The 10,821-nt window shown below is 46.5% G+C and overlaps 1 protein-coding gene across 1 annotated transcript in view; it reads right to left on the bottom strand.

Moving 5' to 3' along the window:
- Positions 1–225: 225 nt before the first annotated feature.
- mybpha (myosin binding protein Ha) overlaps positions 226–10,821 on the bottom strand; it is a 48,101-nt gene continuing 37,505 nt past the window's right edge. Inside the window, exons 11-13 of the mRNA XM_056275161.1 lie at positions 6,494–6,680; positions 3,994–4,052; positions 226–586 (exon numbers count right to left, since the gene is read on the bottom strand). Coding sequence (XP_056131136.1) covers positions 4,012–4,052; positions 6,494–6,680 — 228 coding nt within the window. The 3' untranslated portion in view covers positions 226–586; positions 3,994–4,011. The remainder of the gene's footprint in view (positions 587–3,993; positions 4,053–6,493; positions 6,681–10,821) is intronic.

The raw sequence follows: 10,821 nt of genomic DNA, 5'->3' as shown, positions 1-10,821 counted from the left end.
ATATGGTTCTACTGTTGGCTCTATTTTAAGATGTTGTCTTCTTCATGTGGCACATCCTCCCCAAAGTCAAATGAAATAAGTTTGCATGTGCCGACTTCTCTGACAAAAAAAAAAGTGCACTTGACCTTGTGCACGCTGTCCAGGATGTGTGTTGAATGTGGATGTATGTGCCATGAATGAAGGCTCTGAACAGAAAAAAGAAAACAGACAGGGTATCCTCTGGAGTCCAAAATTACATTTTTAATACATGTTCATATAGTCATCATCAGTGTGCCGTGTTCATGTTTTTGTGTTTTTTATTGAGCAGTGCACATATTTAACAATCAGCAAGTGGACAAAGGCAGAGAAAAAAGTCACGTTTCACCCTCAATACACGTTACTAACACCTAGAAAGACAACACATAAAAAAATACAGTGTGTTTGTACTGCAGGGCAAGGTGAGTTTTGGGTGGTGGTGATCGGAGGGGGAGGGGGCTTTGGGAAGGGGCAGGGTTGGGGGGGGGGTGGGTGATGCTCCGTCCAACAGGACTTCATGTACACACTGCTGCACCGCCAGTCGCCTCGTTCTCTCTCAGTTCCCCAAACACTGAAGAAGAAAAAAATAAGAGAGAAAAGACAGGCAAAACTTCAGAGATGCAGGGGTACACATGCAGACACAAAAACACAGACAGAAACACACACACACACAAACTGAAACGCACACACATACATGCACACTCAGCTCGAAGCACAAGACCTTTTCTCCTGCTGGTCCTTTTAAGGCACTAAGGAAAGAGAACCGGGTTTAAACAAGGAGGCATTAGATTGGTTGTTGACATTTTACTTCAATCTACTCCAACTACTTCCGGCTGCTCCCATTAGGGGTCGCCACAGCGGATCATCCGGGATGACATTTTACTTCAATCAGGAACAAATTTCTGATGTTTGACTATCAGAGAGAGAGTGAGAGAGAGAGAGAGAGTGAGAGAGAGAGTGAGAGAGAGAGAGAGAGAGAGAGAGAGAGAGAGAGAGAGAGAGAGAGAGAGACAGCGAGAGTGTGTGTGTGTCCCAGCAGGGGTCTTCTGGTGGCCCACTTTCTGCTGTCTTAGCTCATCCTCCCCCTCATTCCAGCGAGGTTTCTCTGCCTGTTGACTCATGGAAATGTGAAGAGTTTGGCCATGTGGGGGATTATATGGAGTCATTTTTAGAAGCAATTGAGGGTCTCAATGACATCACCACATCACTTCGACACCCCCACCCCTACTTCCACCACCCCGACGACCCCCCCGAGGAGCTCTCCCATGTATGGCTGTGTCTTCTGGGACCAGCGCTGGACCCGTCTCACTCCCGGTCACATGCCGGTGAAGAGTGACAGGAAACTAATGAGGCGAGAGGGCAACCCAGCTCATGAGCCAGAGCAGGCACCCACTCAGCAACCTGGTCTGACCTGCAGCTAGTCCTGCTTCACATGATAGAGTTAAAGCTGCATACGTGTTCATTGTCTCCACGTGAAAGGTAGAGGTGATGTGGTGGTGGTGTTAGACAGACAGTCAGTCGTCCAATAGAACAGTGTTGTGATATAGTAGGATGTAGGAGGCAGAGAGAAACAGACCTGTTGATTCTGATTTTCTAGGACTACAGACAAGGTGTAGCAGGACTACAAACCAGGTGTATGGATCCTGGGACCAAAGCTAACACAGACAATCTGGTGTATTACAAACTACATCACACTATATGGGAACACTGTTGTACAGTCATACTGGTTGTCATGGACACATCAGCATCATGTCTCAGTCTTGTTTCCAACACGTAAGTGTTTCTGCTGCACCAGTGTTCATTCTACCCGGTCAAAACACCTCAACAGCGGTATACGGACACTGCAGAGTGTCTCCAACCACGGTGAAGATGACTGATGGTGTTATGGAGCCCGACTCCACCATACACATGGAGAACATAAACATTTATTATGGGAGAAAAATCACAGATTTCAGCTTTAAAGCTGGCACACACTGCCACAGAAACAGAGCTGAGATTGCAGTGACGCGAGTCGAGTAGCTTCGGTAGCACAAACAGGAAGTGCCAGCTGACGCCCTTCAAATATAAAAGTTGCTGATTTCAGCACTGCACTGCAAAACCGGAAAATCCTCTTTTTTCCTCCATAAAGATTAAGTTTGTAGGCACTTCTGCATCTGAAAACAGGACAGTGTTGTGAGAATTCAAAGCTTGACGAGTTGGTGTGCGTCGACCCGAGGCTAGCGGCTGCTGACGTTCGCAGGTTGGACATTGAAATGAACAGGAATGTTCTCAACTCAAGCGGAGCCGGCGGTGGCGTACGGCGGCCTTTAGGGCGAGAGAGGGAAAAGATGCAAACAAAAGCAAGTCAAATCAATGTTTGGTTAATGAACACGCAAGCCACCAGCACGGCGTGTTGCACACTTCTGTGGACATAAACCAACGGAGAAGAAAACGTGTTGACAAGAGGAAGTGAAGCAGATATCAAAGAAGCGTAACATAATATACACAAGACAAGGGGAAAACCACAAATGTTGGTGATGCAAGTCAGCATGGGGTTGTGGTCATGTGATATATCCATCAACAAAAATAGAAGATCACAAGCCAAAGCAAAAAAATCCAGTTTTCAAAACAGTAAAAAAGGCTTTGCAAATGTTTTATGAGGGAGGAAATACATGGTTAGAAACCCTGAATGTAAACAAAACAGAGTTGATTAAAAAGAAAACTGCATTCGACACCTTTAACCTTTAACTGGCAGGAAAATGACCTTGTGACTAAATGGAGATCAGAGCCAAGTGCCATAAAAAAGGAACATAAAAAGGATCGAAATATTTCTCCAATATGATGCTCCCTGAAAGAGTAAACCCCTCCAGCATGTAAAAAGCTTGAGAGAGCGCCAGTACCTGAAGTTTACTGCGGTTGATTTATCACTAATGTCAAATATAGAAACAAGTTTCCCGGTCATTTGGCGTGGCAGTGTGCCTCGTGTTATCACTGCCACATTACTACATGTAAAAGTGGGGCTCGCCTGGGTAAAGTAGGCTGGGAGGAAGAGAGGATGATGGATGACAGGAGGGAGGAGGTAGGGGAGGACTGAAAGGGGAAAAGGGGAATGGGCTGTTAATGGCTCTAACGTGACTGTGACGTTGGCCCAGACGGGGCTGACTGTCGCCCACTGAAGGCCTGAAACCCACAATAAGGGATGGGGGTGAGTAGGGGCAGCTATGAATGTATATCAAATAATATAGTTAATGTAATGTAAATACAAACGTGTAGGTAGTGTGTCATACTGAGATCCTGTAATAAAAGTGTTGAGTCCTGTGTGTCCATCAGCGATACAGTAGTGAACGTTTCTGTACGTCTGTTGTAACGCCACTAGGAGGCGCCATGCAGTCTGCTGGAAGAGCGATGTGTGACGTCACATAGACTCAATGCTGACAAACTCCACCGGTGTCACTCTTCAATACAGGAGAGACAAAACACGTAAAGCCCAAACCAGCCTCCACAGACCAGATGGTGGAAAGTGACTGGGAAGGCAGCCAGTATGAATCAGACCTACAGTGTCCTTTAACAAACACCTGATGTAATGAGCTGCCACCCCAGTGCTCCCAGTCTTACTGGCCGTGTGCTGAGCCCACGTGACCTCAGAGTGTTTACATAAGACATCCGGGGCATTTCGCTGACACCTTCACATAGTTTACATGGAATCCCCCATGATGAGGACATCCTGATTAGAAACGGCATATCTTTGTTGCTTGAGCTCTTTATTTCCAATCGTTCACATGACTTCATACCATAATCTATCTTCCAAACTGTATTTTTACCGTGGGTCCTCTTTTCCTGTAAAGGCGTGTGGGGTAGAGAATGTTTTACACAGGCAGAAGGATTTTGTTCCACCAAACAGCATTGTGAGCTAAAAAGCGAAGTAACCCTCGTGTGTAAATGAATATTATATTGTGGTATAGAACAGTATAACGGTATGTCTTTTTCTTTGCCGCTTACCTTTGGGTGAATGACTGCTTATTTGCCTTTCTCCTTATTAGATTCAGGAACAACCACCTCTGTTGGGACAAAGAAGAGAAAAGTCGTGTCACAATATTGTAAAAATAGTTAACATGGTTTCATACCGGGCCAATCTATGCCAAAAAGGCACGCTATTCCTGAGGCTGTGATGCCTTTTGGATAGAAAAATCCAACAAACAGCATTTGCTAAATGCTTTGTTGCTATGGCTGGTATTATGATGCACCTACATTTTGATAAAAGCTCATGTGACCTCCGTGAGTCTGGACAAGATCTGGTCCTAATTTGTTCCTTCGTACTGTCATTGTCACGTTGCACCTGTGGAACTCACATTGTGTTGTTGTCATCTCATGGATGAATGAAAACCTCATGAATGATATGAACGAACACCCTTTACTATCTCTCCGTGGAGCTAATACATGCAGACGAGCGCTGGCCTTCGGGGATGCGTGCATTTATCAGATCCAAAACCCCTGCGGGGGACCGCTTTGGTGACTCTAGATAACCTCGGGCCGATCGCCTGCCCTCCGCGGCGGCGACGTCTCATTCGAATGTCTGCCCTATCAACTTTCGATGGTACTTTCTGTGCCTACCATGGTAACCACAGGTAACGGGGAATCAGGGTTCGGGTCCGGACAGGGAGCCTGAGAGACGGCTACCACGTCTAAGGAAGGCAGCCGGCGCACAAATTACTCACTCCCGACTCGGGGAGGTAGTGACGAAAAATAACAATACAGGACTCTTTCGAGGCCCTGTAATTGGAATGAGTACACTTTAAATCCTTTAACAAGGACCCATTGGAGGGCAAGTCTGGTGCCAGCAGCCGCGGTAAATCCAGCTCCAATAGCGCATCTTAAAGTTGCTGCAGGAGGATAGCAGTGACTTGTACATTGGGGGAACCAAACAGACGCTGGTCAAGAGGATGGCACAACACAGGAGATCATAAAATCAATCATTCATAGCTGAGTGATGACACGTATCTGTCAATAAATGTTGTGTCCAGATGAACTGATTCAACCTTCTGTGACTGACCCTTTACTTTACTATCATTAAAAAGCAAAGTAAGTTCCCGCTGAGTGGGATTACAATGCTGCTCCTGACGGCGAGGAAACGTTGAGCCGAATAGTGTTCATGTTTATGTTGACTGCTGTGCAGACAGACAGACAGACACTAGTTAACAAAGTGGATGATGAGTAGCAGCAAAATGATTTGAATGTGCGACCAAATTTTCTTTTCAATGGACCTTTCTATTTCAGTGCATGGAGGGATGCAGTTGGGGAACCCTTTGTGCAGTTTGCAAGGTTTACAGGTGAAATGTGAAGACTGCAGCGTCAGGGGTCGTGGAGCTGAAACTGCATTTAAAACCAAACTCGACTTTGACAATGAGAAGAAATGCAAGGAAGTAATCATGTTCACTGAAACATTAGACTGTTGTAATATCTGCTGTTTTATAGATGTGATGCTGATGTGTCCATGACAACCGATATGACTGTACAACAGTGTTCCCATACAGTGTGATGTAGTTTGTAATACATCAGACTGTCTGTGTTAGTTTTGGTCCCAGGATCCATTTTTACAAGGGTGGGAACTGATTACTGCTGAGCTGACGGCACACCAGCCACATTGGCTGCTACACCTGGTTTGTAGTCCTGCTACACCTTGTCTGTAGTCCCAGAAAATCTGAGTCAACGGGTCTGTTTCTCTCTGCCTCCTACATCCAACTATATCACAACACTGTTCTACTGGAAGACTGACTGTCTGTCCACCACCACCACCACATCACCTCCAACTCTCAGACGGATGAAATAAACACTTACTGGAGAAAAGTCGCAGATTGAAGCTTTAACAGCTGAATATAAATAGATTCCTTGTAACTACGTATACTGCTCATTTCAAAGGTATTCCATCCACCCATCCTTTATCTTAACCGCTTATCCTGCTCTCAGGGTCGCGGGGATGCTGGAGCCTTTTCCAGCAGTCATTGGGCAGCAGGCGGGGAGACACCCTGGACAGGTCGCCAGGCCATCACAGGGCCGACACACACACACACACACACACACACACACACACACACACACACACACACACACACACACACACACACACACACACACACACACACACACACACCCATTCATTCCTAGGGACAATTTAGTACGGCCAGTTCACCTGACCTACATGTCTTTGGACTGTGGGAGGAAACTGGAGCCCCCTGGAGGAAACCCACGCAGACACGGGGAGAACATGCAAACTCCCCCCAAACGACCCCCAAGGTTGGACAACCCCAGGGCTGGAATCCAGGACCTTCTTGTTGTGAGGCGACCGCGCTAACCACTGCACCACTGTGCCGCCATTTCAAAAGGTATTTTATCCCCAGATTTTCTAAGGTGGGGACTCACGCTTGCTGTTTACACAGGTTTTAAGAGACTTTCCACCGATCATCTCTCTGTTTGCAGTGCACGTGTCTGGGTTCGTACGTACGTTTGACCTCCAGCTTGCAGGACACGGTGGCCTCTCCCTGCTCGTTCTTGGCTCTGCAGGTGTAAATGCCGCCGTCGAAGCTGCAGGGTTTACGGATCTCTAGTGAGCAGACGCCCTGGTTGGACAGCTGACGATACTTTGGGTCATTGCCGATGATCATCTGGTTCTTCAACCATTCTACTTTCGGCTGAGGAGAGGAAGAGGAGGGTTAGATGAAGAAAGTTACAATCAGATGCATGATGCATGACCTGATTTCTGAAAATGAAAGGTGCTGACCTTGGGCTAACCCTGATCCTATAATATATATAAGATATATAATTATCCACGTTAAGGTTTCTTGGTGATGTAGTTTGTATATACAACATAATTAGGGGAATTTTAAAAGCACTTTTTTTTTTAGCTTTCTTTCTTCTTACGGCATGTCTTCCTCCGTGCAGGAGACTGATTGTTGACCAGTGTACTGATAAATACTGGGCAGGCTCTAATAATTTGATGAGCCAATTTTGCATGAAATTTTCCTTCACTGACTAACGGACACTGACTCAAACACATCATCCACTACTAGTTATTTTATTTTACCCAAAATCTGAGTCTGTTATCTTAGGCTGAAATCATACCATGGTCACATGTTGATCTGAGAACATCATGCAGAAATAAAGAGATGCTTTACTTTCCTTATTCAACAGCACCTTGTGCAAAATCACATTCAGGTTCAGGTTTATTGTCCTATGTCTTAAAATAGCATAAAGTTTGAAAACAACAAGAAGCTTGTTTTACCGGCGTCCTTCCCTGAAGACTCATGATCTCACATGCCCAAAAATGCACAGAGACAATAAGAATGAATAAATGAATAAATCAGAAGAGTAAGATAAGAGTAAGCTAAACAATATAAGGTTTAGTTAAGTACATATGTGTAGCATCAGGCCAGACTCAGTGCTGTGAGGTTCAGTATGGTACAAACAGTCTGCCGTTTTGCAGCAGCGTCTGCAGCTAAATCCGTGTTTATTCACTGTTTATTCTTGTAAATATGAATGGCAGCTTGCCTCCACGGCTAACTAACTCAAACTCCCATAGTGCTGCTCTGAAGAGTATGGCCACTCCGTACTCTTCTGCTTCCGGCGTGGGAAGATGGTAGCGCCAATTCACGTTTGCAGCGGCCTACCGAGTACCGTCCATGCAGTGTCTTTGTCCACGTCTGTGTCTAAGTTTGTCTTCGTTTGATGGCTGGGAGAGCTGGCGCTGGATCGATTGGGAGAGCTTGGTCTGCTGCGTCCTGTGGGCCCGGGGACCACGGCCCTGCCTGGAGCTGTGCCCGAAGAGGAAACACTGAGGGTGGTCTGACATGGAAGCGGGGCAGCTAACTGCTAGTCCATGCAGACCGGGAGTTCCAATAACACCGAGGGCGGTCTGGCGGCGGCCTCGCCTAGCCTTGACTGTGTTTTCAGTGTCGTCGTGTGGAGTGTAGGGGGGTGTGTCGAAGGTGTCTGGCTGGGAGAGCTGGCACTGGATCGGCTGAAGGAGCTTGGTCTGCTGAATTCTGAGGGCCCAAGGATCACAGCCCTGACCACTAAGGGCGGTCTGAAAGGACATGGAAGCGGGGCAGGCTAAGCTAACTGCTAGCCAATGGAGACCGGCAGTTCCGACAGTCATCCTGGCTGGCGTTCGTTCTCCTGGACAATGATTTTTTTGTTTTTGTTAACATATATTATGTGTTAGTTTTAGATATATGTGTTCTTGTAGTTTTTGGACATGTGTTTGTCTTTGTGTTGCACTGCTGTGGGCTGGGGGAAACCATGTTTCATTTCATTTCATGTGCGCAAGTGCATGAAATGAAACGACACATAAAGTGTTTCTGATTCTGATTCTGCAGGCAGGACACGAGCGCACATTTCAGGCTGTGAAAAGTGACGTAATGGCAACACAAGCCTTTTCCCCGACACGCAGAAGGCCCTGCGGTGGGATTGGGTGACTCTCCGTCTACATGAACCTCCTGTCAGGAATCTCACACGTCACCTTTTCCCACCACGCTGCGCCTCCTGTTTAGGAGCCATTTGCTCCTGCAGGCCTTTGGTCCTTGGCTCAGTGACCCGGGTTACTGGATTACTCCTGCAGGGATGTATTTCAGAGCCCAAGATGTCATGCTCCAACTCCTCCTCCCCAGTCTGCCCATCATATCGTATCATATCGTATCATATCCAGTTCTCTGGCGGGGTCATCAGAGGTAAATACACCCACATCTATGTGTTCAAAACGACCTTTCCATCTCTTAAGTTAGTTTAACAGATGTAAAAAACACAGCTTTTTAAAGTTAAAAAAGTTGATAAGTTCATTTTTTTATTATTGGGCATGTCCAGCATATATAGATAGATAGATAGATAGATAGATAGATAGATAGATAGATAGATAGATAGATAGATAGATAGATAGATAGATAGATAGATAGATAGATAGATAGATATATAAATATATATATGTACTGAGATAACTTTTGGTTATATGACTTTGGAAGGTTATGTTCCAAAGCTTATAAGCAATAATTGTCTTCCAAAATATATATGTTTTTACAAGAAGGCTTTTTTATGTCCTAGTTTAGTAGTTTAGTGTGGTGCTTTTGTTTCATTTTATACAGTTTATTTTTTCCCCATTCTTTGGTCTTTGCTTCTGTTAAGTCGTGTGTTTGTTTTATTTGAGCTTGGCATCCCAGCTGTTGTCGGCTGAAGCACCTCATTAAGAGGTTGTTATACAAATGAACTATCATCATCATCATCATCATCGTCATCATCATCATCATCATCATCATCATCATCAGCTCCACCAGAGTGCCACCTCCTCAGAAACCGATGGGTGACGTCACAGACGCTGTCGCAGAGCTCCATCCATCTGGTTCCGACATGTAGGACTCATGTCACACCTCTTCACATCATCTGGTTTTTGGGATTTTAAGCCCCCCCCCCCCTTTTCTCCCCAATTGTACTTGGCCAATTACCCCACTCTTTCTGAGCCGTCCCGGTCGCTGCTCCACCCCCTCTGCTGATCCGGGGAGGGCTGCAGACTACCACATGCCTCCTCCGATACATGTGGAGTCGCTGGTCGCTTCTTTTCACCTGACAGTGAGGAGTTTCACCAGGGGGACGTAGCGCGTGGGAGGATCACGCTATTCCCCCCAGTCCCCCCCCCCAGAACAGGCGCCCCGACCGACCAGAGGAGGTGCTAGTGCAGCGACCAGGACACATACCCACATCCGGCTTCCCACCCACAGACACGGCCAATTGTGTCTGTGGGGACGCCTGACCAAGCCGAAGGTAACACGGGGATTCGAACTGGCGATCCCTGTGTTGGTAGGCAACGGAATAGACCGCCACGCCACCCGGACGCCCCTGGGACTTTAAACTTTTTGATTCAGGAAAAATGCTGCCATGTTAAAATCGTCATGGCTTGGTGTCGCAGTTTTACACTGAATCTAGTTTTCTCCCACCTCTACTTTAAACCCACATTATCTTTCTCATTCCTCTCTCTCTCCCTCTCTTTCTCTCTCTCTCTCCCTCTCTCTCTCTCTCTCTCTCTCTCTCTCTCTCTCTCTCTCTCTCTCTCTCTCTCTCTCTCTCTCTCTCTCTCTCTCTCTGTGTCTGTTGGTGCTCAGCGTGGCCCTCACGGGGATGGTCATGATGATAGCAGAGCTGTAGTTTCAAAAATAGTGTCTGCTACGATACGACAACATCATCACTTAGTCACAAGTGGACAACCGACCCTCCGTATCTCTGTCTCCCTTTTTTCCCCCCCATCTTATCTCCCTTGCAACCTGATCCCGTCCCTCCTCCATGCTGCGCCTCTCTGCCCGCGAGTCCCGAACACATCTGAGAGCGGAGGAGGTGCTGCGACAGAAGCACGTTGTAAACACTTACTTAGCTCACATTCACACAAAGGTACGTACGCATGCACTTTGCTGCACAAACACACACACACACAGGGTTTTAATTGGGCACTTAAAGGGAAGATATCTACATATCACAACACACACAGACACACACACAGACATGCCTTAAGTTCCATGCACAGTTAAGATGATTGCTGGTTTTGATACAGCTGCTGCAGAACTCATGTTCCCCAGTTCACCGTCCACTTAAACCCACATCTCAAGCCTTAGAGCCTTACTCCGCAAGTATTTTCCGGCTCATATTATAAATTACGTCTCTTTATAAACGCGGGCATGTATTTGGACTTGTGGCGAGTCAGCATCTCAGTCGCTGTACCATCCACCATGCTCAGCATGCTGAATCGGCACCCATCAAAAAAAAAAAAGAAGCAGTGTCAAAATAAAGAACGTTCCC

This window comes from Lampris incognitus, chromosome 2 (genome assembly GCF_029633865.1).
Source record: "Lampris incognitus isolate fLamInc1 chromosome 2, fLamInc1.hap2, whole genome shotgun sequence".
Lineage (NCBI taxonomy): Eukaryota > Metazoa > Chordata > Actinopteri > Lampriformes > Lampridae > Lampris > Lampris incognitus.
The sequence above is the reverse complement of the archived record's forward strand: the minus strand, read 5'-3'. Positions and strand labels throughout refer to the sequence as shown.